This window comes from Centropristis striata, chromosome 13 (genome assembly GCF_030273125.1).
Source record: "Centropristis striata isolate RG_2023a ecotype Rhode Island chromosome 13, C.striata_1.0, whole genome shotgun sequence".
Taxonomy (NCBI): domain Eukaryota; kingdom Metazoa; phylum Chordata; class Actinopteri; order Perciformes; family Serranidae; genus Centropristis; species Centropristis striata.
In genome coordinates, this window is record NC_081529.1 from 36,570,700 (window position 1) to 36,596,357 (window position 25,658).

Here is a 25,658-nt window from a genome sequence, read left to right on the forward strand (position 1 = left end):
CACATCCATGTGCTATTATTTTGAAAGCTACATGTGTTTGTTTTTATTTTGAAGGCAGGTCTAATACATTCTTACCTTAACGACTTATGTTGTGTTCAATTTACACTGAAAGTCGGAACTTGAAATGCGGAACTTGGATGTAAAGTTTTAAATATGCAAGGCCTGCTACCAATTGAATGAATTAATTAAACTTTATGAATGAACCTTTATTGTCGATGAGAACAAGTGCCAGCGAAATTAGCCATCAACCCGTATGTACATATACACAAACATACATACAATATGACAAAGGGGTGGACAGGACAGGAAGACAGGGACGGAAGAAAAGGGATACAGCATAACATGAGGATAGGGGAGGAGAGAGAAAAAAAGAAAAAGAAAAAACACGTTGGCAACATAAGCACATTTTCCAAATGGCCAGTCCAAATGGCATCACTGTAAACTTGAAGAGTCCCACTGGTGTCCGGAACGCTGTGTATGGCTTCTCCAGGGGCACCACTATCCCTTACACAGATCCAGGGTGGTGATGTATCTGGCTGCTCCAATCTTTTCCAGCAACTCATCGATTCTGGGCATGGGGTAGGCGTCAAACTCAGAGATGGAATTGAGCTTTCTGAAGTTGATGCAGATCCGCAGGGAGCCATCCTTTATAAACACGATGACCACGGAACTGCACCACTCTGAGTTGGAAGACTCAATCACCCCAAGCTTCAGCATCTCTTCTATCTCCTGCTTCAATTTTCACACCAGCTGTTGGGCCCATCTTGCTGGTGACGTTGTATGGCCCTTGCCATTTTGCCAGAAGTTTGCTGTTGGAGGAAGGGAACAGCAACAGGATCTATTGGCCAGCTTGGAACTTGCAGTGTCAGGCGTGTTGGTCATACCAGGCTTTCTGTTTATTCTGGGTCTCCTGCAGGTTGACCAGGAGGACCTGGTATCTCTCCAGCCGGTCCCTCATCTCCAGCACGAACTGCACCACCCCTCTGTCGCTTGAAGTGCTGGAAGGGCCTTCCCAGCTCTTTCGAAGCAGGTCCAAGGGTCCCTATACCTCCCAGCCATACAGTTCACATGGTGAGAAACCGGTTGAGGCCTGGGGAACCTCCCGGTAGGCAAATGCAGAAAAGGCAACCAGCGATCCCAGTCTTTGCCCGTATCATCCACAAATTTCTGCAGCATCTTCTTATGACCAGGGCATGTTTTTTAACATGTGGGGCATGTGGTGCAATATCTCTGAATGTCTGTGTACATGGAGGGCCAATAAAACCGTGAACTGATGCATGGGTATGTTTTGTTAAGGTCAAGGTGTCCAGCCCATGGAAGTGTGTGTGCCGGGTGCATAATCAGTGGTCTGCAGCTAGCAGGGATCACCAGGTGCTTGTGTTCATCTGTAGTTATGTACAACACATCATTGTCAACACTGAACATTTCCCTCCCCACACAACCTCCATTTGCCTCTTCTCCCACCTTAGAAAATAAAAGCTTCAGGGTTTTATCTCCCCTCTGCAGCTCAGCAATATTTTGAGGCACTTCCCACATTTCTTTTGACACAACATTTTCCAACTCTGATTCAGTCTGCCTTAGCTGCTTCTCAAAGCAACATTGGCGACGGGACTTCTTTGGGCCCTTAGTGCCACTTTCACAGAGACTACTGTCCAGGGGCCTCATGTATCAACACTGCGTATGCACAAAAACATTGCGTACGCTGTTTTTTCCACACACGCCACATGTATGAAAAGTAAACTTGCCGTGAGAATGTGCAGACCGCTCCGCAACCTTTCGAGGTGCCGTGAGAATGTGCGGTGGCACCGCAAACTTTTGTTTGGCAGAAACTACTGTCTTTTATGCTCGTGTTTCATGTCTAAACTCATACTACACACAACTGACATTATTTTTATAGTTCATAGCTCTCGGAAAATGGAGGGAAAAGGCCGTTTTCCACCATCAATAACCCGTTCTAAATATGAGGGGATAGATGATTTTTTAAAATCTATTATCATATTTTAGACTTCACCTGCGTAGTGCTGCTTACTTGTGCAATGATAGTATGTTGAAGTCTATATGTTTTGATATTAAGATTGTATATTTTCTTAAGTCTATATATTCTGCTATACACCGAATTTCCCTCCAGAGATCAATAAAGGTCTTGTGATTCTGATTATGGAGCGCATACATTTTTCACAGTTAACCTGCCTTAATCACTGTGTCAAAGTGCCGATCGCCGACCGTTTCCCCTTTGGTTTAACATGGATTATTATTATTATTATTATTATTATTATTATGGAGATGTTAACGCTACAGGTGCACAGCGATCCATGACCACAGATCCCTCTCTCCGGAGAAAAAAACGTGTGTGGGAAATCCTTTGAGAATAAGTCAGGTGTGGTGCATATTTGATCCCGTATGTGATGTTTAATTGGGACAACAAGTTAAGTGTGGCTTATAAACTGATGCGTAAAAATGATTTTGGCAGCATTACGCACTGGCAGCTCTAACGGCTTTGACTAAATTCAATAACGGTGGCGCTTAGAAGGAGCGTGTGTTGAGGGACCCTTCTGCCATGGTGCAGCTACCAGTGTCCAAGAGAGCAGTGACCTGCTGCCCATTTATACTGACAGTTTTATGATGTTGCATTTGATCTGTTTTATTTTCAATGGGCCCCACTTCTGGACGTGGTGCATAGCAGGCACCACTGACCTTTGCCTTCTGTATGGGACAAACAGAAGCTTTGTGGCCCGGCTGCTGGCAATAGTAACCGACAAAATCCTTACCAGAGGCTTGTTGGTTTGGGGCAGTGCTGGGGTTGGTACCTGGAACCTCCTGTCTGTACTCTGTCCTCCTGGGCCAGGTCTGCAGTGGCTGGGAGGTTGGTCGGGGTGCTGCACCGGTGGAGCGTGAAGCTGGGCCCCCTCTCCAAGCATTCAGATACTGCAACGCTAGCTTGGCGGCTATGAGCCCCTCCGCTGGCTCATGCTCCTTCACCCAGGTGCGTACTTCCGGCGGCAGAACCCTGTGCTGTTCTGGCCAGGTCCAGTGCTGGCATGGATATATATATATATAAATTGAGAAGCTTTAGAGATAAATGCTACGATATAATATCATGCAAAGTACGGTAAGCGAGTTAATAACTACACTGTTTGTCTTTAACTCACTCCTAAATGTTTAAATGGCATTCAAACAAACAGTCATCATGTTAAACATGTGGAAATTCAATTGTAAATATTGTTATATTAATGGTTATTCTTATCAGTGAAAGAGGAATCACTGAATCCTTTCAATGAATTTATAAATGTCTATAAATCAGTTTCCACTAGTCAGAATGTGATTTCTACATAAGCAATCATTTTTGGAACATGCTAAAATTGCTGTACAGATTTCTTAATTTAATGTTTTTTTTCTGACATTTTGACACTAATAAAATGTCCACACTACTGACTAAATATTAATTCCATAGAAGTTCACCACCTCCGAATGTAGAAGGGAAATAGGCTCCATTCTACTGGAAACAGTCAGTTTTCAGAAACAGAATTTACATTGGTAAGAGTTTAAATTGATCTCCGATCGATAAAGTGTTTAGTCATGTGGTTTACTGTAAATGGAAAAATGAAACTGAAAGCAAGAGGAGATGATATAAAAAACCCCTCCCCTTCTCGACATTGCAGTGTCACTCTGTCCAGAGCAACATAAGCAAAGGTAAGGATTTTTCCTCAGATATGGATGTGGATGTGGATGTTACTCTTAAGAAGGGCAAGTTATGTTTACTTGGTTTGATTTAATATCTGTCTCTTTCATTGTTTTGTTCACTGTATAGACATTTATATATTTATTTTATATTTATGTATAGACCCCTCCATATTTTATCTTTTGAATATTTACTGAACTTAAAAGTAAAAATTGTTTTGACTTTTTTTAAATTTAATTTAGTATGTTTTGAAATGTTGGACTTGAATTATTGTTATAACATGCTCTGGGTAAATACTCAATTCTGATTGGCTGCAGGGTGTCTATAAATTCCTGATAATGGATCGAAGTAACCATAGCAACAGGGACACAGTCGAAGCACCAGGTGTCTTAATGTAAAAATGTGATATAAGATTAAATGACTATATGAATGGAATGTAATATAAGAAACATTCTCTATGTTTACTACCAAGACAAGAATCTCCAACTGAAGAAATTCTTCATAAAATATAAATTCATCCATATTAACTTGTAAATGTTTGACTTTACAGCTATGGGGGGAGGTAAGTAAGTCTTGACCTGTCACACCTTGGAAGATAATGCATGATGTTGAAGTTTTAAAATATATAGCTTTGACTAACTGTATGTGAAGTGGCTAATCCTTTGTCCTTTTAGCCAAACAGGTTAGGCGGCTGAGGCGCCGACACACATCACAATAAGCACGCACGGAGACGCTTATCCAGCTCTGATATTTATTAAACGTAATTCCGGTTGACTTTCCCCATCGTCAATACAAAATAAAACATCTTCACTTAATGCGATGGTTTCTAAATGTGTTTACAAATGTTTGAGTGCGGTCGAAAAACTATTCATACTCCGCCTCCTAACCATCCAAAAAACCCCATTCACAAAAATTAAATAGACACCTGGCCGTGGGAGGCGCAACACGACGTCATCATCCTAATACAAACAAAATAAGTGTCTCCAAGTTCCTTCAGAAATTCCAAACCTCAGAAATAATTTCTTTACAAATAAAAAATAAAATAATTAACTTAAAACAAGTTTACCTATTTTCAAATGATATCTACATTTTCAATATGGCTCCAACATACCGGCTCCTAATTGTAGACGCAATAGCAAAACAATTACAGGAAAAATACTCAAATGGAGCCAGAAAACACAAATACCTATGAAATATACCAAAATATGTGACGTAGAATATAACACATCACATCTTTCCATCATCGTATCAACCTACATTTGATGAATATAACATACATTTGATGATTACATCATTCCATTTCATAAGCCGCATATGAACCCCCCCCCCAAAGTCCATCTGCAAGTGTCCATAGTGGCATATCTGCCATATACAGTCCATTATGTAGGAAAAATCCAAAAAAATGTAAATGTGGCAATGTATAGATAAATTAAAGGGTTGTTGTGTATGTGGTTGTGTGTATATTGTTCAGGGCAGTGGGACTGGGGCATTGGCATTGTCTTTGAGCTCACTTTTCAGCTTCCAACAGTAAACAGAGTTTATCGATGGGTCTTTGTCGGATGCCTGTCTTGGTTTGAACTAAAACACTCCGGACAAGACCTTTAGCTCCTGGCAAGGTCTTCACCACCCTGCCTAAGGGCCATGAGTTCCTGGGTGCAGTATCATCTACTATAATTACTACATCGTTGACTTCCAAGTTCCTTCTCATCTTGACCCACTTCTGCCTCTGCTGCATGAGTGCCAGATATTCCTTCGTCCACCTTTGCCAGAACAGGTCTGCGAGGTATTGCACTTGTTTCCATCTCTTTCTGGAGTAGAGGTCATCTTTACAAAAGAGTCCAGGCGGCAGGAGGGGTTTAGAGTTCAACTGCAGCAGGTGGTTTGGTGTTAGGGGCTCTAGATCATTAGGGTCTGTTGAAACAGTTGTGATTGGTCTATCATTGAGAATGCATTCAACCTCACATAGAGCCGTCTGTAGTGTTTCGTCATCCATTGTTTGTTGTTTCAAAACAGAAGAGAGTACTTTTTTGACAAGCCTGATCAACCTTTCCCACACTCCTCCAAAGTGGGCTCCATGTGGCGGATTAAATATCCATTGTATTTGATCGGTCAGCAGTGCATCATGAATCCTTTGATGATCTAGCTGAGTTAAAGCTGCCTCCAACTCCTTTTGAGCACCCACAAAATTTGTACCACAGTCAGTTCGGATTGACAGTATAGGCCCCCTCCGACATAAAAAGCGACGTATGGCATTGATGCAGGAGTCTGTATCCAAATTGCTTGCCACTTCCAGGTGAACAGCTCGACTCACAAGGCAAGTAAATATTACTCCCCATCGTTTCACATGTGATCTGCCTCTTTTGACTTCTAAGGGTCCAAAATAATCAATACCCACATGAGAGAATGGCGGGAGATCTGGAGCTACACGATCCTGTGGTAGATCAGCCATTTTCTGCTCCCCGACTCTTGCCTGCTTGCGTCTGCAAAACACACAAGACTTGATGATTTTTCTGGCAGAGGAGTTGGCCGAAGGTAACCAGAATTTCTGTCCGAGTCTGGAGAGCATATGGTTTCGTCCTGAGTGTCCCACCAGCTGATGGATATCATACAGGATCAATTTAGACACATGAGAATCTTTGGGAAGAATAATTGGGTTCTTTAGATTTACTGGCATGGCTGCTTTACTTAACCGTCCTCCAATCCTAAGGATGCCTTCTTCATCGAGGATCGGATCCAGTTTGCTTATGGCACTGTCTCCTTTAACCTGTTTTCCTTTTTTCAGGAGAGCAAGTTCTGGTCCAAAGTAGCGTCGTTGTTCGTAGCAAATTATTGATTTTTCAGCCTTTTCCAGGTCTTCTACAGACAGGCTTGACAGTCTATATGGTAGTTTAGACCGTGTCCTAACTGCTGATTTCTGACATCTGAGCCACAGAAGTTTCTTTGTTTTCATCAGCCATCCAACAGCTCTCTTTAACCTTTTCCATGAAGAATAGTAGTCGATTAGGCTACTAGTTGCAGCATTGTCCAGTTTCAAGCAGTTTACAGTGATGTCCTTTTTCACCTCTGGATCATTCGAAGGGATTTGGCTTAGATCCTCTGGTGCTTCAGGCCATTCATCTTCCTCTCTTGACAGGAAGTCGGGGCCGTTTAACCATCTGGTGGAAATCAAGAATGGTTCTATATTCAATCCACGTGAGGCATCGTCCGCTGGATTGTCGCCGGAACATACATGCCTCCATTGATTCCCTTGAGATAAGTTGTGGATCACTGCAATCCTATTAGCAACATAAGTATGGAATCGTTTTGTTTGATTGTGAATGTATTTCAGTACTGCTGTACTGTCTGTCCAGAAGGTGGAGTTCTCCAGTTTCATCTGTAGTTCACTTTGTAGCATCCTATCCACTTTCACAGCTAGTGTTGCTGCTGCAAGCTCAAGCCTTGGAATGGTGATTTGTTTCAGTGGAGTTACTCTGGATTTCCCCAGAACAAAGGTAACGTGAGCATCTCCCTCGAAGTTTGTGAGCTTGAGATAGCTTACAGTTCCATATCCTGACTCACTCGCATCAGAGAAGTGATGCAGTCCAGCAGTCCTGATGGCTCCGAAACTTGGAGGCTTCATGCATCTTTTCACTTCAAACCTACTTAGCTGATCGAGCTCTGTGATCCATCTTTGCCAGAGTTTTGACATTTCCTCTGGGATAATTTCATCCCATCCACACTTTTGGATACAGAGCTTCTGCAGGATCTGTTTGGCTTTGAGGATGAATGGAGAAAGGAAGCCCAATGGATCATAGATTGAACTAACTGTGGAGAGGATCGCTCGTCTTGTGGGAACTCTGCTTTTGACAGCCACAGTGAAGGTAAAGGTGTCTCTGTTAATGTTCCATTGGATGCCTAATACTCTTTCAAGAGGTGGTTTCTCTCTGTCCATGTCAAGTTGTTTCACCAGTTTGGCTCTGTGACTTTCAGGAACAGTTGCAAGTACTTCAGGGCTGTTGCTTACCCATTTGGTGAGAGTAAAGCCTCCTTGTGCGCATGCTTCTCTGAGGCCCTTAGTAAGCTTGACTGCCCGCTTGATGGAAGGCACTGACTTGAGACAATCATCCACATAAAAGCTTTGCTTAATTGTATCAAGTACATCCATGCTGAATTTGTCCGAATTATCCTTTCCTGTTCGCTGCAGGGCAAAGTTAGCAATGCTAGGAGATGATGTGGCACCAAAGAGATGGACATTCATCTGATAAATTTCCAATGGCTTAGTAACATCCCCTTGTGGCCACCATAGGAATCTAAGGAAGTCCCGGTGCTCTTCATGTACTCGTACTTGGTAGTACATTGCTTCAATGTCTGCCATTATTGCTATTTGTTCCTGACGGAACCTAAGCAGGATACCCAAGAGTGGGTTGGCCAAATCTGGACCTTGAAGTAGTTCTCCATTTAGAGATTTGCCTCTGTATGATGAGGAACAGTCAAACACAACTCTCAACTTCTTCTTTTGTTTATGGTACACACCATGATGAGGTATATACCACACATGGCCATCATTCCTTTGGAGCCGCTCGTGATGCACCTTTTGTGCATAACCTTTGCCAAGAACATCATCCATAAAGATTTTGTATTCTGCAGCATAAGCTGCATCCTTCTTGAATTTTTTGGCAAGGTTTAATATGCGTTGAGCTGCCACCTCATAGTTGTTAGGCAACACTACCTTTTTGTCTCGAAAAGGCAAAGGTAGGTGGTAGTGTCCATTTTTGAAAACAACTGAACTTGTTGCCATGTCCATAAATTTTCTGTCTTCACATGACATCTCCCTTTTTTCCTCATATTCCTTTTCAGGAAAGTCCTGGTTATACTGTCGGACAAGCAACTCTCTCAGGTTATCTATAGAAATGCGATTGACTGACACTGACGTTCCAGTTTGCTCCATAGCAGCATTGAGTGGGCCGTTGACCACCCATCCAAGAACTGTCTTGACTGCGTATGGTCCATTTCCTTGACTGTTAATAACTTGCCATGGTTCCATTGCTTGAGGAACATCCATTCCTATCAACATTTCAATGTCAGCATCAATCTCTTTCAGTTGGATGCCACTGAGATGAGGCCATTTTTCCAAGTCAGCTTGGGTAAGTAAATTTTCCTTTGAAACAGGAATTTTACCTTGGGTAAATGTTTTAGGCAAATAAACATATCCACTTCCATCCAGATTGCTAACTTCTAGTCCTGTCAGCTCATAACTTTTGACAGGTCGTTCCTGTCCCATGGTTCGCAGAAGAATCTCTGTCCTGCGTCCCTTAGCATTTAGCTTCCTCATGAGGTTCTCAGTGCAAAATGTGGCAGAGCTGCCTGGGTCTAAAAAGGCATAGGTTGAGAGAAACTTGCCACCCTTTGCAACCTTAACTTGAACCGGAACAATTGCCAGTGCACATTCCTTACCGGCTCCTGTTAATTTACCAGCCGAAACTAGTGCACTATTGATGGATGCTTCCTTTGGTTCTGTAGGAATGAGATTTTGTGGAGCTTCCTGCCTTAGACTCTTACCATCAATGTGCAGCAGAGTGGGGTGTTTTCGTTGACATATTTGGCAGTCCAGTTTTCTTTTGCACTCCTTGCTTATGTGACCTTTCTTTAGGCATCCAAAACAATAACCATTCCTCTTCAGATATTCAACCTTCTTTTCCTGTGGCTCTGATTTGAGTCTTAAGCAATCCACTAGGGCATGTTTGCCTTGACAAAAGCTACATAGGGCAGAAATAACAATATGGGTGTCAGGTTGTTGTAGCTCTTTAACTGCTTGTGGCTTAGTATTGTGTTCTTCAGCTGATTTTACTGTGGTAACAAAGCTGCTGCCCCTTTTTGGTGTTCTGAAGTTTGAGGTTAGTTTTTTATTGGGTGGAGTTGGCTCTTTAATATCTCCAAACACAGGGTGTAGTAAAATGTTTGCTTGTGTTTCTATGAAATCCACAAGATGCTTGAATCGTGCTCGTGTGTTGGTTTTTTGAAATGCTTCATAGGCTCTTGTCCGCCATCTTTCTCTGAGTTTGTATGGAAGCTTGGATACTATTAGTTTTAAATTAGATGAAACATTCAGTTCGTCCATGTATTCCAGATCTTGCATGGCATTACAACATTCCTTTAAGTACAAAGCATAAGCATGAAGTGATTTCCCATCATCTGCTTTAATGGCTGCCCAGTTCAGCGCTTTATCCAGGTAAGCATTTGCAATTTTCATTTGATCACCAAAATGTCTCTTTAACAGTTGCATGGCTTCTGGATATCCTCTATGTGCATCCATGTGAAAACAGCTTCGAACTAGCTCTCTGGCCTGACCTGATGTGAACTGTTCGAGAAAGTAGAGCCTGTCCTGGCAGCTACTAGTCTTATCTTCAATTAAATACTTAAATGCATGCATGAAAGTTTGATAAGATAAGGGATTTCCATCAAACACTGGTACCTCTCTTTTTGGTAACAAGGATAGATTTTGCTGCATGATTACAAGGTCGGCAATTTCCTTTTGTGTTTGCACCAGCGTGCTGAGGTTATCATGAGAAGTGCTTGTTTGATGCATTTCCAGTTGTGGACTAGATGCATCGATGGCCCTCTGAGGGCTACTATGGATGTCTCCAACTGCTCTCTGAAGTGGAGTTTTAGGTACTGCAGCTATTTGAATAAATTCCAAAGCAGTTGTCTCAGTAAATGTGGGCTCCTCCTTCTTGCTTGCTTTCTCATAATATTCATTCATAGCATCCATCTGTGGTTCAGCCTCCTCATGGCTTAGGAGTACTTTGATTTTAGCATCCGCTGCTGCTATTTCTGCATCCAGTTCCACCTTTTCCATCTTTGACTTTATGATGGTTTCCTCCAGTTGCAAAGCATGTTTGTCCTTTAAAGCAGCAGATCGGGCCTCCAGAGCTGCCCTCTCAGCAGATGCTAATTTAGCAGCAGAAGAGGCCTTGGATGATGTTGATGATGATTTTGATCCTTTTGAAACATTAGAGATACTGTCCAGTGGTTCAACTCTTAGTTGCCTACATTGTTCCTTTTTCCATGTTTCAACATCCTTAAGAAAATAATTGAAATTCATCATCCTGGGCTCAAACCAGTCGACCTGGTCATCCAATTTCTCATCCTCAGATAAAAGGTTTTGCACAGATTGATGCACCTTGGTAAATTCACCAACAGCTTGTTTAAATATGTCCACACATTCATTAACATGATCCACATTTCCATCTTCCACAAGCAAAGCCTTTGTTTCATTCAACCTTCTTGTGCACGCTCCAAGTTTCCCTCTGCGTGATGCCACAAGTGATTTTAAGAGATCCTCAGCCTCCACAGCAGTCTCAGGCTGCCAGCTCATTTTGAGTTGTTGGCTTTATTGATTTCCTTATAATATGATTGAGTCATTATTTTTACTTCACGACACGTCCTCACTTTAATTTCCGTGTATTTTAATCACACATATGCTTCCAAGATATTACTTTCAGTCATTAATAGCCGTGCGTAAAGTTGCGCGTAATAGCGCTTCCATTTGCCGTTTCATTCATTAGTTTGCAAGCACGTTCATTCATTCCTTTGTTTACTCACGGCAGCAGCCATGCGTCCGCATCAGCCTCCGCGTCCTCCAGCTCGCGCTGCATTCTTTGTCCAATAAAGGTTGTCCAATCTTTCGTCGGTCCGATGTAGAGTTTTTCGACAATGAAGTGGCTAATCCTTTGTCCTTTTAGCCAAACAGGTTAGGCGGCTGAGGCGCCGACACACATCACAATAAGCACGCACGGAGACGCTTATCCAGCTCTGATATTTATTAAACGTAATTCCGGTTGACTTTCCCCATCGTCAATACAAAATAAAACATCTTCACTTAATGCGATGGTTTCTAAATGTGTTTACAAATGTTTGAGTGCGGTCGAAAAACTATTCATACTCCGCCTCCTAACCATCCAAAAAACCCCATTCACAAAAATTAAATAGACACCTGGCCGTGGGAGGCGCAACACGACGTCATCATCCTAATACAAACAAAATAAGTGTCTCCAAGTTCCTTCAGAAATTCCAAACCTCAGAAATAATTTCTTTACAAATAAAAAATAAAATAATTAACTTAAAACAAGTTTACCTATTTTCAAATGATATCTACATTTTCAATATGGCTCCAACAGTATGTCAACGTGTTATATTTTCTTCAGCACTTTTCAGTCAGCCATGGAGGAATCTATCATGGTGCGTATGAGCAAACATAGTCAGTGTGGTGAATCACAAGGTTACTACTGTGCAGTCAATAATAAAAAAACAGTATCATATTAATGCAGTATTTTAATCTAATAATGTTCTGTCATGTAACAGGAACAAGCAGGAAGACCTCGATTTTATGAGAACCTACCAACCTCAAAACCAAGAAGTCAATCATCTCAGGATTCTGCTTCATGGACCGGTCGGTGCCAGCAAGTCCAGTTTCATCAACTCTGTGGACAGTGTTTTACAAGGCAGAATTATGGGTCGAGCCTTGACGGATGCATTATCTGGGAGCAGCTTCACCAGAAAGGTATGAATACCTGTTGATTGTTGTCATAATCTGATGCCACCATAGAGGAATTGAAAGAACTGGATCCCTGACTGAAAGATGGAGCCCATTGTGTAAAAGTTACTAAAAAGTGCATAAACCAAAAGGTTTTTTAGGTTCCTGTCTTACTTCTGTGTTGTTCTGACACTAAACATGCAGCTTAGTGTCACACATCCATGATCAATACACCAGACAAATCTGCATTTCTGTTCATTGGGGTTCAATTGCTGAATGAAATCAAGTAACTCTTGGTGTAAGAGTTGTCTATGTACCTGGGTTTTACTAAGATGATGCAATGTTTGTGCCCTCTGTTTTACAGTATAAAACTTACAAAATCCATAAAGGTCCAGACGACTTTTATTCTTTTGTGTTCAATGACATCATGGGCTTTGAGAAAGATACCAACACTGGTGTTCTTGAGGAAGATGTTGAACTGGCCCTGAGAGGACACGTGGAAGACGGTTACAAGGTAAAACTCTGACATCATTTAAAGGTGCCCTGTTTTCTTTCTGGATTCAGGGAATTGTGTGTAACTCTGAAGTTTAAACTGATGAAATGAATGCATTTCTCTCCTCTTTCTCTTACTGCTGCAGTAAGCACTTTTCTTCTCTCCTGTCTTTGCATTGCTGCATTTCTGATGCAGTACTGCCACCTAGAGACACTACGCCACACTGTTGAGAAACTATTATTACAAGTCAGAAACTCTGCAGGGAACCTTTTTGTTAATTATACTTTTTTACAATTTTGCATTAAACTATTTTTTCCTTAAAAAATGCATGACATGGGTGGTCCGTAGCGTAGTGGTTTACACAGGCGCCCCATGTATAGAGGCTACAGTCCTCGCTGCGGTGGAGCCGGGTTCGAATCCGGCCTGAGCTCCCTTTACCGCATGTCCTCCCCTCTGTCACCCCCTTTCTATCTGTCTCTCACTTTCAATAAAGCATGTAAAAATGCCAAAAAAAATAATCTTAAAAAAAATAAAAAATGCATGACATTATTTATAAAAAAAAACAAAACAACAAAAAAACAAAGCATAATTCTGTATTTCCATTTCCTTCTAGTTCTGTCCCAGCCAGAAACTGACAGAGGGTGATGAAGGTTACAGGTCATCTCCCACTCTGGACGACAAAGTTCACGTTCTGGTCTGTGTGCTTCCTGTCGGCTCAGTATCTTTATTAAGTAAAGAAGTTGTGAAGAAGATGAGAGAAGTCAGACTTGCAACCAGAGACATGGGTATGAGCAGACATCACAGTGGTTATTACTCTGTGTGGAATAATGATGTCATATTGGCCTTCATGAGCTCCAAAATAAATTAATTAATTAAAATACTGATTAGGTTTCTGTCTTGACAGGAATTCCCCAACTGGCTATTCTCACCAAAGTGGATGAAGCCTGTCCTGAAAGCAACAAAAATATAAAGGATGTCTATAAGAGCAAGTACCTGAAGAAACAGGTAGGTTTCTATTGGTGATATTTTTAGAAGCATTTTTAGAATTATGCCGAAATTCAAGTCCCAATTTCAATTTTCTGTTTTTATGCACAAAAATCCTCTCTGATCAACTGAAAATGCTTTTACCTTAAAACTCAGGTCGACAAATTCCACATGTTGTTGGGTCTTCCTCAGAACTGCATCTTCCTCGTGAAGAACTACGGTACAGATGCCATCATGAATGATGACAATGATGCGCTGATACTGAACGCACTGAGACAGATGATCACATTTGGAGAAGACTTCCTCAATGACCTGTAGACCTGCGTACTGCTGAAGAATACTTTGTACGATCAAAGCATGATAAAAAATGTGCTTCTTTAAGAAACCCTTTAATATTAATTTTCAGGGTACTTTTTTTAAATCATTATTTTCTTTTCCAATCATGTTACACATATATTGTAACATTAATTAAAATAGTATGAGGTATAGCAGCATTTCATGATTTCAGCTTTTATTAAGAAAGCAAACACTTTCGCTTTGTTGCTACACAGATTTTACGTTGCAAAACCAAGTGACCTTTACTACCAGCCTTCTGATGGGTTTCTAGTCGATGGTTACATTATACAACAAGTCTGTCATACAACGCATAGATTGTTTGTTCCAACTCTATCCATCTCACTTTTGGGGCTCCACTGAAAATATAATTATGGATGTCACTTCTGGTGAGTGAGCAGTTGGTGATGTTGTGGACTAAAAATGCAACAGCATTCTGATTCAACCCACAAAATGGCAGGTGACCTCCATTTTTAGTTTCCTGAAGGAACTTCTCTCCCAGAAGCTTGGTGTTTACGACACCTACAGGCCAACCTCATTGGTCAAGGGACCTTTGACACCGAAGCTGGTCCACTGGTAAAACAGATCAGAGACCTCTGATCATTCTCTTTCTCCACTGCTTGTTGAAGCAGCAACACCTCCATCCAGGAGGGGACCCTGGACTCACCAGCCCCCCACCTTCTCCCTCTACCCCCCGCAGAGATCCTCTGCATCTGAGGGTGAGACCATAATGAATCCTGAACCAACTGCAATTCTGACCTTCCCTGCTCACCAAAGTTGCATTCATGAAAGCAAAGTTCATTGCAACTGCCAGAGAAAGCTTCACCTCAACAACAAGGACGAACCAGTAACTTAATTTGCAAGACGGCAAATTATTGAAACTCAACGTGAAATCAAACTTCCTTCCACGTCCTCCATCGAAAAGGTTTTCCCCCTTTTACAACTGGACTGTGAGTAATGTAACTGGGCTTAGATAAGCAATCAGCAATGACTTTAAGTACAAAGGATTTGACCTGTAATTAATGATTTGGTTTATATGTGTGTTATAAGTATATTTGTGTACCTACATCATTCGAAGTTTTATGTTAATCTTGCTTTATACAGTCACTTATATGCAACTAACTTTACTAACCTTTGATGTGCTTACACACGGATTTACACTTAATATACTTGAAATTTGCTGTAACAAAGACAGTTTTGTAACAGGTCACACTGCCACACATTGCTTCTGTTTCGTGACCCTTTGTGTGATGAACTTCACACACACACACACACACACACACACACACACACACACACACACACACACACACACCTTCCCCTCTCTTTTGTAAGCCTACACTAGCTTATACCCTTTGATAACAAATGCCGTCTATTTAATGTTGTACACTGAAAGATATGCCATCCTCTTCTGTGACAAGAATTCACGATTCCTTCAACCACTACTAAATATTAATATGGCAATTTTATTATAATTATATTCATAATTGATAATCAGTGTTCCAAAGTTATATAGTTTAGTAACTTTATGAGACTGATTTAGGTGAATTGGCTATATTTTTCTCTGTTTTACAGATGGTGCCCCAACGAGCTATGACTTAGAGCAAATCAAGTCATATCATTTCTTAGAATTAAAAATGATTTATGATAATTATTAATAATTCTGATAGCCATCTTACCACACTTTTGAACTGTGAGATCCACACAAGTGTTGCTCAGTTCATCCATATTTGATATCCTTATGGGAGGGATAGCATTTATGGTAACGCCCTTTTACATATTTGACGCCCTGTGCAAGGTCATCATTTATTCATAAAAGAAGCATCCTTAATTCCCAAAAGTGATTCAAAACTATTAGGATAAAGCAAAAGCAAGCTGTCCCATTACATTGTTAAATAAACTAGTAAATCTATAAACATTGTATTTGTACAGTTTTCAATTGAATATATGTCACAAAGGATTCACAAATTATTACATCCTTTTTTTATTAAAGTTTTAGACAGCGTCCCATATTTGTTTGGATTCAGGGTTGTATAACAGACAGGAGCATTTTCTAAATTAGCAACCCTACCTTCAGGAGATTAAGACATCCTTGTGCCTTAATGTAACAGCAGCAGATTTAAACACATGCTTAATGTTGATTTGTAATGTTGTGTTTGGTTGATTCAGGCAATAAAGCTACTTGGTTAAAATTAGGAAAAGATAATGGTTTGAGTTAAAATAAGTATGTTGATTATGTTTACTTCCATTCGTAGGTAGTCACGCTCTGACATATGTAACATAGAACATAGGCATGGTTGTTATTGTTTTAGTTTTCTTTCTTTCTTTTAAAGTATTCTTTATCATTTAAGGCTTCATTACCAGAAGCATTTTTCAGTGAAAAAAAAAATCTTCTCTGCGAAGCTGTAGCAGTTTCTTCTGGAGAACCACTCCAAGTTAAAGCTACATTTTTTAACGGTTTGGTTTATGGCACAGAGTTGTTTCTTCTCAAGTTTTTATTCAAAAGGCAAACTTTAAAATGTGTCCTGTAGAAGATAATTAACATTGTTCATGATGACCATAGTTACATAGGTCTTTTTTGGAAAAAATGAAAAAAAAGAAGTAATATCTGCCAATTACAAATAAATTATGACGACAGTGTCATATTGCAATGAGGCAACAGGAAATCAGCCCCAAATGACAAAATTGTGCCACTTCTGTCTCACCACATTTGAAACACAACTTTGAGACTATCGTATCAAGCCACTGACCTTCAACTCTGAAGCAATAGGAGCAGCAACTGATTTGTTTAGGTCATGCATTAACCCTTTGGAGTTTGAGGCTATTTTGTTGGTTTTTGACTCCTTTTCATTCTGCCTGTATGAACCACTTAAAAAGTGTTCACCTTGTCATGTTGGTGTTGTTCTCTGCACAACCTCACCAACTGACCTGATTATTATTTTTTCATTTTGATTTACTGGATCAACATTTTTGGCACGAAAAAACACAAAAATATACCAAAATCACACACAAAATTACAAAAACGCACATAACCACTTTTTTTTTTTTTTTTTTTTTTTTTTACAAAAAAACCCACATAAAAACCCACAAAAACACACCGAAAACCCATACTTTTAAAAAAATAAAAACCACCCAAACCACATTAATTACATAAAACACACACAAAAATTATAGATCCACACCTAAAAACACACAAAAACGGACAAAAATCACACAAAAAACATCAAAGACAAAATATTGCATTAAAAATGGTGAATTTTGCTGAATGGTGAATCGCAAACTGCAAAATCTGAAAAACCTGCAAAGACTTACACTTGGTCGAGGTGTTTTTTACCTTTGCTGAAAAAGGGTTGATGCACTAAATTGGAATTGGAAATTTCTAAAAAAGCTGACAGCAGGGCTCCATGCTGCTTCGTTTTTACTCAAGAGGAATTCTATTTATTTCTAAGTCCATCCAGTACATCTAAAACCACAATTTTCTTTTTCCACCTGCTGGTGACTTTCTCATATGACCTTTCATCATGCAGCTTTTTATAACTATACTGTGTTTCCGTTGCATTGCTCAGCTGCTTCACTTGCATGAAACAGTCTGTTACCTTTATTCATTACATCCTAGTTGAGTTCTTTATTGTGGTCAAAATATATCTTATCACCTACTGTTTTACTGTGATGAATAAAGTATGAATGAGCTTTCCAAAGCCTGAATGGACGACAGATCTTTTCTGTTCCTTAAATATGAATTATAATGATGCATGTGAGGAGGCATCAGACTGTGGAGTGACTTCATTGTCTTTCAGTGCTTGTCACTTTGTAATTGTTTGTGTTTTTTATTTGTTTGATAAAAGGCCATTTGCTTAATGTTTTGTTTTATTACTAGAGGATGCTGTATCATGGCCCAACACACCGTCACTCTCTGTTCATAGGCAGCGGAGTGAAGATTATGAAGTAAACAGGAAACCTTATGTGGTCTGTATTCAGTCGCACATCTTGGTGTGGGAGGGTCGGATGAAAAGAATAAAAATTTGACATGAAGTCACATGATTTGCTGTAAATCTGAAACGAATATAGCCCTCTGCCCAGATCTACTGACGAGAAGGTGAGACTGTTTATTTTGTCTACCAACGAAGTCAATCCTCCTCTTGCTATCATCGTTTTTGTATACAACATTGTTAACATCTGAGAGGGTTGCAAAAGGGCATCAGACAATTCGTGTTTACTTAGTTGGATTCATCGGTCTCTGACATTATAGCCATGTTTAATGCACTGTAGAACTGAGGCTTTTCTTCTTTTACATCTTTACTGAACTAAAAAGTAAAAATTGTCCTGAATTTTATTTACTGGTAGTGGTTGTTGAGCTGCATTTAGAATGACTGAGATTTTGTCAAAGGAACAGGACCGAGGTGTAAGATTTGGTGCCCAATATTGGAGTACATTGAAAAGTGGGCTCAATAGGTGAGTGGTGATGTGATGTTTGAGTGTTTAATTTGTATTGAAAAAGCTTTAAATTAAGTTACGAAATATATAAATTCTTCAGATTGTATAATTTCATGCACACTTACATGTAAATGTCTTACTTTACAGCTATGGGAAAAGGCCAGTCAAAACCTTGTAAGATGTTCCAAATGTTGCAAAAGTTGTAATTTTACTAATCACTGCCTTCATGGATAATAATACATGATGTTGAAGTTTTAAAATATAGCTTTGACTAACTGTATGTCAACATGTGTTATATGTTCTTCAGCACTTTTAGATCAGCCATGGAGGAATCTACCAGAGTGAGTATGAGCACACATGAAGTCAGTGTGGTGAATCACAAGGTTCCTACTGTGCAGTCATTAATACAATACAGTATATTAATGTAGTATTTTGATCTTATATTATTCTGTCATGTTACAGGGACAATCAGGAAGACCTCACTTTTGTGAAAGACTACGAACCGCGAAACCAAGGAGCCAATCATCTCAGGATTCTGCTTCATGGACCAGTCGGTGCCGGCAAGTCCAGTTTCATCAACTCTGTGGACTGTGCCTTACAAGGCAGAATTGCCGGTCGAGCTCCAACAGATGCAACAACTTCGACCAGCTTCACTAAAAAGGTGTGAATACCTGTTCATCATTTGTCATAGAAAGAAAATTCCAGAAATCTTTAATTTCTTAATGAACTGCATGAAGTTTAAAACTTAACCTCCTTAAACCTTAATTAAAATGGTTAACCCTCCTGTACTCTTGGGCTCCTTTTTGATCCCAAATCATTTTCAACATACGATTAATAAAGGTTAACTTTAGAATTGCTTGAAATTTTCAGCATATGTGCCCCTCTGCATCCTTTATATATGATAGAAATGTCAACTTTCTTCATACATTTTTACGTGTTTTATACATTTTTATAGCACCTGTGCTATAAAACGTGCACGTCAAGACCAACACATTGATATATCATTTTCATATATTTAGGGCCACGGGGCAATCACACCGAGCACTATTGTTATACTGTGGATCTTTTCACAAATTATACATCAAGCATTAGCGAAAAAGAACAATAATTGGAGATTTTTAAACGTCTACTTCTCCGGCATAATTTCACCTAGAGACTCCATTTAAACTTTAAACAGTAGACACAAGTCTTGTGTATCGGTGTATTAATCCACGTTTCGATAGGTCATATAGTTTTTTATCAATCCCTGTTCAATGACCATGATCATATTTGGAGAAATTCTGAGATTATAATGGGTGTGTATTGCACGGAATGTTCGTGTCACAGTGTGTGACATCATCACCAGAGTGTAGAGGGAGAGAAAAAATTGTCAAAAATAAATTTGAAAACTGCGCTCCAGGCCGCAAATTCCACTCTACAGAAATAATTTATACATAGAAACGTAGTAAAATTAGTCTTCTCCCTCACAATCCTCTGGTAAAGCTGTCAGAGTTATAGTTTGGGCGTACGACGCACAGATGATCCACCAACACCACCAACAGCCTCATTGGCTCCCATATTAAAAACGCAGGAAGATTTCTGTAGAAAAGCATATTTAACAGTTTTTCAGATCGCTCTTACAAAGCTATTTCTTCATTTTTCTTCACAAAACACATATGTAGACGCTCAAAGTGAAGTCGGATCAAAGATAGGTATTATGGTTTTGCCAAAAATGCTTTCTGTTCGAGGACAGAAATTCCAGTCCGTCCACCTCTGGCTGCTGTCACTGTTCCAGAACATTCAGGTGGCAGTTAATTCTGTTGATTGCTCTGCTCTGATTGCCTTTGATCTTTGCTGTGATTACAGTTACAGATACACGCACACACACATGCGCATAAGTGCGCACATTCCTCCAGATACACATGCTTCACACACACACACACACACACACACACACACACACACACACACACACACACACACACACACACACACATAACTTTATGTGATTTTCGTTACACGCACACACACAAATGCGCGCGTAAGCTCGCACACTCCTCCAGATACACGTTTTACACACACACACATTATGAGGTTAAAGGTCATAGGTTGCTGTATAAATAAATACTTGTAAAGGAATGCTTGTTGTAGGTGTGCTCCTTGTATATTATATAGTATCATAACATTACTAGTATTAATTGTTTGAAATCTCTGAAGAATCTCATCATAGTGTACACACCGGCAGTAGCCCCCGTGGCCCTTTCACTATTTACCAAGAGGAAATTTTCTAGTTTTCATTATTATTGGTCAGTTTTAATAAAATATACAAAATTAGGGCCTCATTTTCAAGTTTGACTGTGTGCATGCATGTTTGCTTGTGAGTGTGTGTTTGTTATGTACCTGTGAGTGTGTGTTTGTCTGAGTGTGTGTGTGTGTGTGTGTCTATGACTCTGTGTGCCTGTGTGTGTGTGTGTGTTTGTGAGTGTGTGCATGTGTCTATATGCATAATGGAAAATATGTGAAAATATACGTTTTGATCTCAACCTCTTGCGCATATTGTCCAATACACACACAGAGTCATAGACACACACACACACACACACACACACACACACACACTCAGACAAACACACACTCACAGGTACATATCTTCTCACAAGGATGCACAAACACACACTCACAAGCACACATGCATGCACACATTGTCAAACTTGAAAATGAGGCCCTAATTTTGTATATTTTACTAAAACTGACCAATAATAATGAAAAAAATATGAAAACTATATATCAATGTGTAGGTCTTGAGGTCCCGCAAAAGATAAATAAAAAAAGTTGTTAATTTTTTTTCTACATGTCCTAAAACCAGTCTGATGTCATGCAGTCCTTTTTGACCACAGGTGTGATTTAAAAATTTTTTTTTGCTGTTATCTAAAAATGAACAATGTTTTCAAAACACAAGTTTCACTAAAAGTTGACATAACCTATTCTGTGCATTCCCATCAAGAATTTTTTTTCCCACTATTACTATTGAAGAAAATATTAAGGTTTATAAACCAGTCTAATGTCATGGGGTCCTTTTTGACCCCTGAGGAGCATGGGTGTTTTAAGAGTACACAAGGGTTAAAATAGCAGAATGGATTGAATATCACATTTATGCAGTTTCTATGATAATCTACAGTTAAACAAATCTGCATTATGAGTATCTAATAACATTATACTCAACTCAAGTAAGTAAGTAAACTGTCTGAACTGTATTTTATTTTTATTTTTTTCAAATTAACATTAAACTCTGGCTTAAAGTGTAGCTAGGTAATAGATTAAAGGGTTTAATCTGATACCACCATGGATGAATTGTAAGAACTGAATGATGGGGCCCATTGTGTAAAAGTTGCTACAGGTTGCATAAACCAAAAGGTTTTTTCGGTTCCTGTCTTACTTCTGTGTTGTTCTGACACTAAACATGCAGCTTAGTGTCACACATCCATGATCAATACACCGGACAAATCTCAGGGTTCCAAATTAACAGAAATGAAAATTAAGTGATTGTAGATATTTGTGTTTTAAGAATTGCCTGTCTGGGATTTACCAAGATGATGTAAGTAACTGTGCCCTCTGTTTTACAGTACAAAACTTACAAAATCCTTAAAGGTCAAGACGACTTTTATTCTTTCATTTTCAATGACACCATGGGCTTTGAGAAAGAAACCAACACTGGTGTTCTTGAGGAAGACGTCAAACTGGTTCTGGAAGGACATGTGGAAGACGGTTACAAGGTAAAACTCTGACATCATTTGAAGGTGCCCTGTTTGGGTTCTGGATTCAGGGTGTTGTGTGTAACTCTGAAGTTTAAACTGATGAAATGAATGCATTTCCCTCCTCTTTCTCTTACTGCTGCAGTAAGCAGTTTTCTTCTCTCCTGTCTTTGCTTTGCTGCATTTCTGATGCAGTACTGCCACCTAGAGACACTACGCCACACTGTTGAGAAACTATTATTAGGGACCGAGCACCGAGGTGCGAGGACCCGAGGACCCTATTGTAATTGGTCTGTCTATTATTATAATGGCAAATGAATCGCCTTTTTGAGGCCTTTATCATATTCAAAAACTCACCAAACTCGCACCAAAATTCAATCGTGTCGAAAATTTACGTATTTCATTGGTTTCAGAAATGGGCGTGGCAAAATCACCTACCAGCACTCCCTAGAATTCAGCCCCTCACACAGGTTTGTCGTAGAGACGCGAGATTTGGTACATGCATGTATCATGGGAAGACGCACCAAAAAGTCTCAAGAAGCCATACCCTAAAATGTACAGGAAGTCGGCCATCTTGGATCAAATATGGAATTTTCGCCATTTCCACGCCGCATACTTTTAACAAACTCCTCCTACAGATTTCTTCTGATTGACTTCAAATTTGGTCAGTACCATCACAAGGCCTTTGGGATCAAAAGTTATCAAAAACTTTTCTCACCGTCACACTATGTGGGCGTGACATGGCGGCAAAAAATGGCATCCCGCCATACAACACGAGACTGTATAACTTGACCATACATTCTCCAATCTGTCCCAAATGTCACACACGTGATTAGGGTCCAGCCCTGAACACACCTACATATCAATATTGACACACAGTCATAGCGCCCCCTGCTGGCTACAGGAAGTAACATGTTTTACACCTAGCACAAGCAGTAGGTTTCACGTAGAGACACGAAATTTGGTACATATATGAATCATGTGGAAACGCACCAAAAAGTCTCAAGAACCCATACCCTAAACTGTACAGGAAGTCAGCCATTTTCAATCGAAGATGGCCTTTCCTGCAGTTTTTTGCCATTTCCACGTCGCATACTTTAATTATTATTATTATAAGTCAGAAACTCTGAAGGGAACATAGTTATCTATTTTTCTTTTTTGCAAATTTTGCATTAAACTAATTTTCCATTAGAAATACATGGCATTGTTTATTGAAATATATATATTGTCTATATTTCCATTGCTTTGTAGTTCTCTCCCAGCCAGAAACTGATGGAGGGTGATAAAGGTTACAGGTCAGCTCCCACTCTGGACGACAAAGTTCACGTTCTGGTTTGTGTGCTTCCTGCCGACAAAGTATCTTTAACAAGTGATGAAGTTGTGAAGAAGATGAGAGAAGTCAGAATCACAGCCAGTGACATGGGTATGAGCAGACATCACAGTGGTTATTACTCTGTGAGGAATAATGATGTCATATTGGCCTTTATGAGCTCCAAAATAAATAAATAACTTAAAATACTGATTAGGTTTCTGTCTTGACAGGAATTCCCCAACTGGCTATTCTCACCAAAGTGGATGAAGCCTGTCCTGAAACGAAGGAAGATATAAAGGATGTCTATAGGAGCAAGTACCTGAAGGAACAGGTAGGTTTCTATTGGTGATATTTTTAGAAGCATTTTTAGAATTATGTCGGAATTCAAGTCCCAATTTCAATTTTCTGTTTTTATGCACAAAAATCCTCTCTGATCAACTGAAAATGCTTTTACTTTAAAACTCAGGTCGACAAATTCAGCAAGTTGCTGGGTCTTCCTCAGGACTGCATCTTCCTCGTGAAGAACTACGGTACAGATCCCATCATGAATGATGACAATGATGTGGTGATACTGAACGCACTGAGACAGATGATCACATTTGGAGACGACTTCCTCAACAATCCGTAGATCTGCATTCTGCTGAAGAAGACTTTGTACAATCAAAGCTTGAAAACACAATAGCTTCCTTAAATAACTAAAGATAATAATAATAACAAATGGTATCTGGTATAGCACCATTTCATCATGTCCGGCTATATTACAATATATAAATATCCTTCTCATCACAAAGTCTTTGTGATTAAAAAAAAAAAAAAAATCTATGACCAAATCAACCAAAAAAAAAAATCAGCAAGGACATTAAGTACAAAGGATTTGACCTGTAATTAATGATTTGGTTTAAATGTGTGTTTTTAAGTATATTTGTTGTGATATTCATGTAGCTACATCATTTGAAGTTGTATGTTAATCTTGCTTTATACAGTCAGTCTTATATGCAAACTAACTTAACTAAGCTTCACCACCCCCCCAGCACCCCACCACACCAACACACACACACACACACACACACACCTTTCCTCTCTTTTGTAAGCCTACACTAGATTAGACTCTTTGTTTAACTCTATTTTTTATAAAGGTGTGCTTTTATTTGCTTTGCTTGATATTTTGAATAAATACCTTTTCATTGCAAATGCTGTCTTTTTGATGTTGTACACTATGAACAATATTCCATCCTCTTCTGTGTCAAGAATTCATGATTCGTTCAACCAACCAATCTAAATATGGTAATTTGATTATAATTATATTGATAATAATTAGTTTAGTAACTTTATGAGACTGATTTAGGTGAATTGGCCATATCTTTCTCTGTTTTACAGATGGTGCCCCTCAACGAGCTGACTTAGAGCAAATCAAGTCATATCATTTATTATAATTAATAATTATTTATGATAATTATTAATAATTCTGATAGCCATCTAACCACACTTTTGAACCGTGAGATCCACACAAATGTTGCTCTGGTTCATCCTTACATATTTGTTATCTTTATTGGAGGGATAGCATTTATGATAACGCCCTTTTATTTACATATTTGACGCCCTGTGCAAGGTCATCATTTATTCATAAAAGAGGTATCGTTAATTCCCAACACACCCCTACCTATTTATTAATACTTCAATACTTCAATTTAGGCAATAAAGCTTCTTGGTTAAAATTAAGTAAGTATGTTGATTATGTTACTATCATATACTATCATAGATACTATCACATACTACTATATGTTACTATGTTATTATCACACTGCTCAGCCTCCCCGGGAGGGGTGCTGGAAAGGAGGCTCCAGGGTGCTGGAAAGGAGGCTCCGGCCGATTGTCGAACCTCAGATTCAGGAGGAACAATGCGGCTTCCGTCCTGGCCATGGAACAACGGACCAGCTCTTTACCCTCCCAGACTTCTGGAGGGGTCATGGGGGTTTGCTCATCCAGTCTACATGTGTTTTGTGGATTTGGAGAAGGCTTATGACCGTGTCCCTCGGGGAGTCTTGTGGGGGTTACTGTGGGAATATGGGGTACCGGGCTTGTTGCTACGAGCTATCCAGTCCCTATATAACCAAAGTGAGAGCTGTGTCCGCATACTCGGCACAACGTCAAACATGTGACCTTAGAATTGCATCTCTGCT

At 39.6% G+C, this 25,658-nt stretch overlaps 2 protein-coding genes across 2 annotated transcripts; both read left to right on the forward strand.

Annotated features, from left to right (window-relative positions):
* The first annotated feature begins 9,858 nt into the window (after positions 1–9,858).
* On the forward strand, positions 9,859–14,334 carry LOC131983441 (interferon-induced protein 44-like). The gene is made up of 6 exons (XM_059348150.1): positions 9,859–9,887; positions 12,020–12,218; positions 12,556–12,705; positions 13,298–13,469; positions 13,589–13,689; positions 13,825–14,334. Exons 1-6 carry the CDS (start codon positions 9,859–9,861, stop codon positions 13,984–13,986), a joined length of 813 nt encoding a protein of 270 aa, XP_059204133.1. The 3' UTR covers positions 13,987–14,334.
* Positions 14,335–17,170: 2,836 nt separating this feature from the next.
* LOC131983790 (interferon-induced protein 44-like) lies at positions 17,171–24,711 on the forward strand. Its single transcript, XM_059348600.1, has 9 exons — positions 17,171–18,097; positions 18,389–18,453; positions 18,583–18,609; positions 18,743–18,776; positions 18,898–19,096; positions 22,038–22,187; positions 23,418–23,589; positions 23,709–23,809; positions 23,945–24,711. The coding sequence occupies exons 3-9, from the start codon at positions 18,585–18,587 to the stop codon at positions 24,104–24,106; spliced, it is 843 nt and encodes a 280-aa protein (XP_059204583.1). The 5' UTR covers positions 17,171–18,097; positions 18,389–18,453; positions 18,583–18,584; the 3' UTR covers positions 24,107–24,711.
* Positions 24,712–25,658: the final 947 nt, after the last annotated feature.